This window comes from Salpingoeca rosetta (assembly GCF_000188695.1).
Source record: "Salpingoeca rosetta unplaced genomic scaffold supercont1.21, whole genome shotgun sequence".
Classification (NCBI taxonomy): domain Eukaryota; class Choanoflagellata; order Craspedida; family Salpingoecidae; genus Salpingoeca; species Salpingoeca rosetta.
In genome coordinates this window covers 35,670-37,914 of record NW_004754913.1, presented here as the reverse complement: position 1 = coordinate 37,914, position 2,245 = coordinate 35,670, and the positions used below count along the sequence as shown (strand labels likewise).

Here is a 2,245-nt window from a genome sequence, read left to right as displayed (position 1 = left end):
AGCCACGAGCATGCACGCGCAATTGCAACCCTGGCAATCGAACACAACTCGGGTGTGTTGGTGTCGCAGAAATAAATGCTCGCTGTGATGAGAGGGAGCGGCTCAGGAATGTTCGATTGATTGGCAGACTGGCTGCTGGCTGCTGGCTGCTGGCGCTGTGGTGTGTTGCTTGGGTGGTTGGTTGTATGATTGTTTGCAGCCGTGATTGTTTGCAGAAGATGCGGGTAGGGTGTGTTGCGCGATTGTTTCGGTCGCTGGGTCTGCGAGCATGAATGCGAAAGCGCGTGCGTGGTTGTGTTTATGTTCGCGTGTTTGTGTTTCAATGGTGTGTGTGAGAGAGTGAGTGTGAGAGAGAAGTTGGGGTGTGTGGATGCAGCAGGAGCAATGCGCGCTGCGCGATGGCGCGTGTGTGTGTGTGTGTGTGCGTGCGTGTGTGCGTGTGTGTGAATTGCGCTACACATACACAAATGCACACCCACCTACACATCCACAAAAGCTACACACACACACACACCTACACACATACATGCATCGTTCCACACACTCACTCACCACCAGGCTGCTCTCGAGGGTGGTGCCGTTATTATGTGTAGCGTTTGGATTGGTCTGAATGAGAATGAACATCGATGCTGCGGTGAATGAATGATGACGCGACGGCATGCATGGCGGGCACCACCGCAGCCATTGGTGGCCAGCCTCTGCAAAAGCAAGCGTGGAGCAGCAGATGGTGCTTTGTTTGTGCTTTGTGCTTTGTTTGTGTGTCCGCCGCACCCGTCGCCACTGGTGGCGTTCAATGGACCAATCACAGCGCACGATTGCCCGGGTGAGAATAAAAAAAAACAGCAACTGACCAATCACAACACACTATACATCGCCGTTTCGTTCGCCACCCGCGTCCACTCGTCATCGGTACTTTTCGCATGCAATCTATTTATGGTGTCTGGCGAGTGCACCATCGTGCATCGAATCAGTAGAGCCAGGTTGTTATTTATTTTGTGCAGCAGCAGCAGAATCCACGTGGTGCAAGCAGACAAGCAGAGATATGGAAGCCAGGAAGGAGAAAGGGCTGCACGCGGCCCGGCAGCTGCACGCGGGCGCATCGCTCTTCTCCACACGCATCGCCCTGCAGGTGCGGTGTGGCTGTGTGTGTATGAAGCGTTTTGTGTGTGTTGGTGTGTATGTTGGTGTGTGTATGTGTGTGTTGGTGTGTGTGTGTATGTGTGTGTTGGTGTGTGTGTGTGCTTGTTTGTGAGTGAGCGTTTGTTCTTTGCGCCCGCGCTGCCAGAATTAGTCTTGCAAGTGCACGGCCCTTTTCGTCAGTGACGACGAAACTTACGCACCCCACAACGCACACCCCCACAGAAAGCGGTGGCTCCCATTACAACGCTGACGCCAACCACGACCCTGAAGGAACACGACGAGACACATGCCGAAGAAGCAAAGTCAGCCACTGATGCTTGCGCCTGCCTGTGTGCAGCTGAACATGCTTGTGTTTAGCGGCAAATTTTGTGTGTGCGTGTCTGTGGGCGTGTGTGTGTGCACATGTTAGATGACTCCCCTGCACGTCGCGCTTCCCTTTTGTCCTGTATCTACGTGCGCTTGTGCGCGTGATTTCCGCACCCTCACGTTCGCACACACACACACACACACACACACACACACACACACTCTCTCACACACACACATATCACAGGCACAAGCTGACGCGGCTTGCATGGCACATTGCGCAGCTGCAGCAGGAAATGTTGGATGCGCTTGCACCGAGCAGCGAGGCAGAGAATGACAACAAAAACGAGGAAGATGAGGAGCAAGACAAAAACGACAAGGACGAGGATGAGGATGACGATGCTAATGAAAGTGATGAGGATGAGGATAGGGATGAGGATGAGACGGGCGAGAGGAAGAGCAAGAAGGCGAAGCGGCTCACCACGCCGTTTACGGTCATCGAGGATGAAGACGCACAGCTCGCTGCCATGGAGGCAGCATGCCGGCGACACCACGACAGGTCTGTGCACGTGTGCGTGCATGTGTGTGTGTGTGTGCGTGTCTTAATCTTGTGCACCTGTGTGGGCTTGTTGGTGCAGTGTTGATGTTCCTCACCTTGCGCGCACGATTACGCACACGTGGCAGCTGATGCCCTACATCAGCAAAACCGTGGACAAATGGCACATGAAGACTCGTCTTGCTGGTATGAGCGCCAACACACTGCACGTGCCATGCACACGCCACAGAGCTGCATACCCTG

At 54.2% G+C, this 2,245-nt stretch overlaps 2 protein-coding genes across 2 annotated transcripts in view; one reads left to right on the top strand and one right to left on the bottom strand.

Moving 5' to 3' along the window:
* PTSG_08004 (CAMK protein kinase) overlaps positions 1-742 on the bottom strand; it is a 9,102-nt gene extending 8,360 nt beyond the window's left edge. Inside the window, exon 1 of the mRNA XM_004990968.1 lies at positions 553-742. The gene's annotated coding sequence lies outside the window, so the exon portion shown is untranslated. The remainder of the gene's footprint in view (positions 1-552) is intronic.
* A 300-nt stretch (positions 743-1,042) lies between these two features.
* Positions 1,043-2,245, top strand: part of PTSG_08002 (uncharacterized protein) — a gene marked incomplete at both ends in the record, with an annotated part of 2,335 nt that continues 1,132 nt past the window's right edge. The window contains 4 exons of the mRNA XM_004990967.1: positions 1,043-1,129; positions 1,363-1,442; positions 1,694-2,005; positions 2,085-2,211. Coding sequence (XP_004991024.1) covers positions 1,043-1,129; positions 1,363-1,442; positions 1,694-2,005; positions 2,085-2,211 — 606 coding nt within the window. The remainder of the gene's footprint in view (positions 1,130-1,362; positions 1,443-1,693; positions 2,006-2,084; positions 2,212-2,245) is intronic.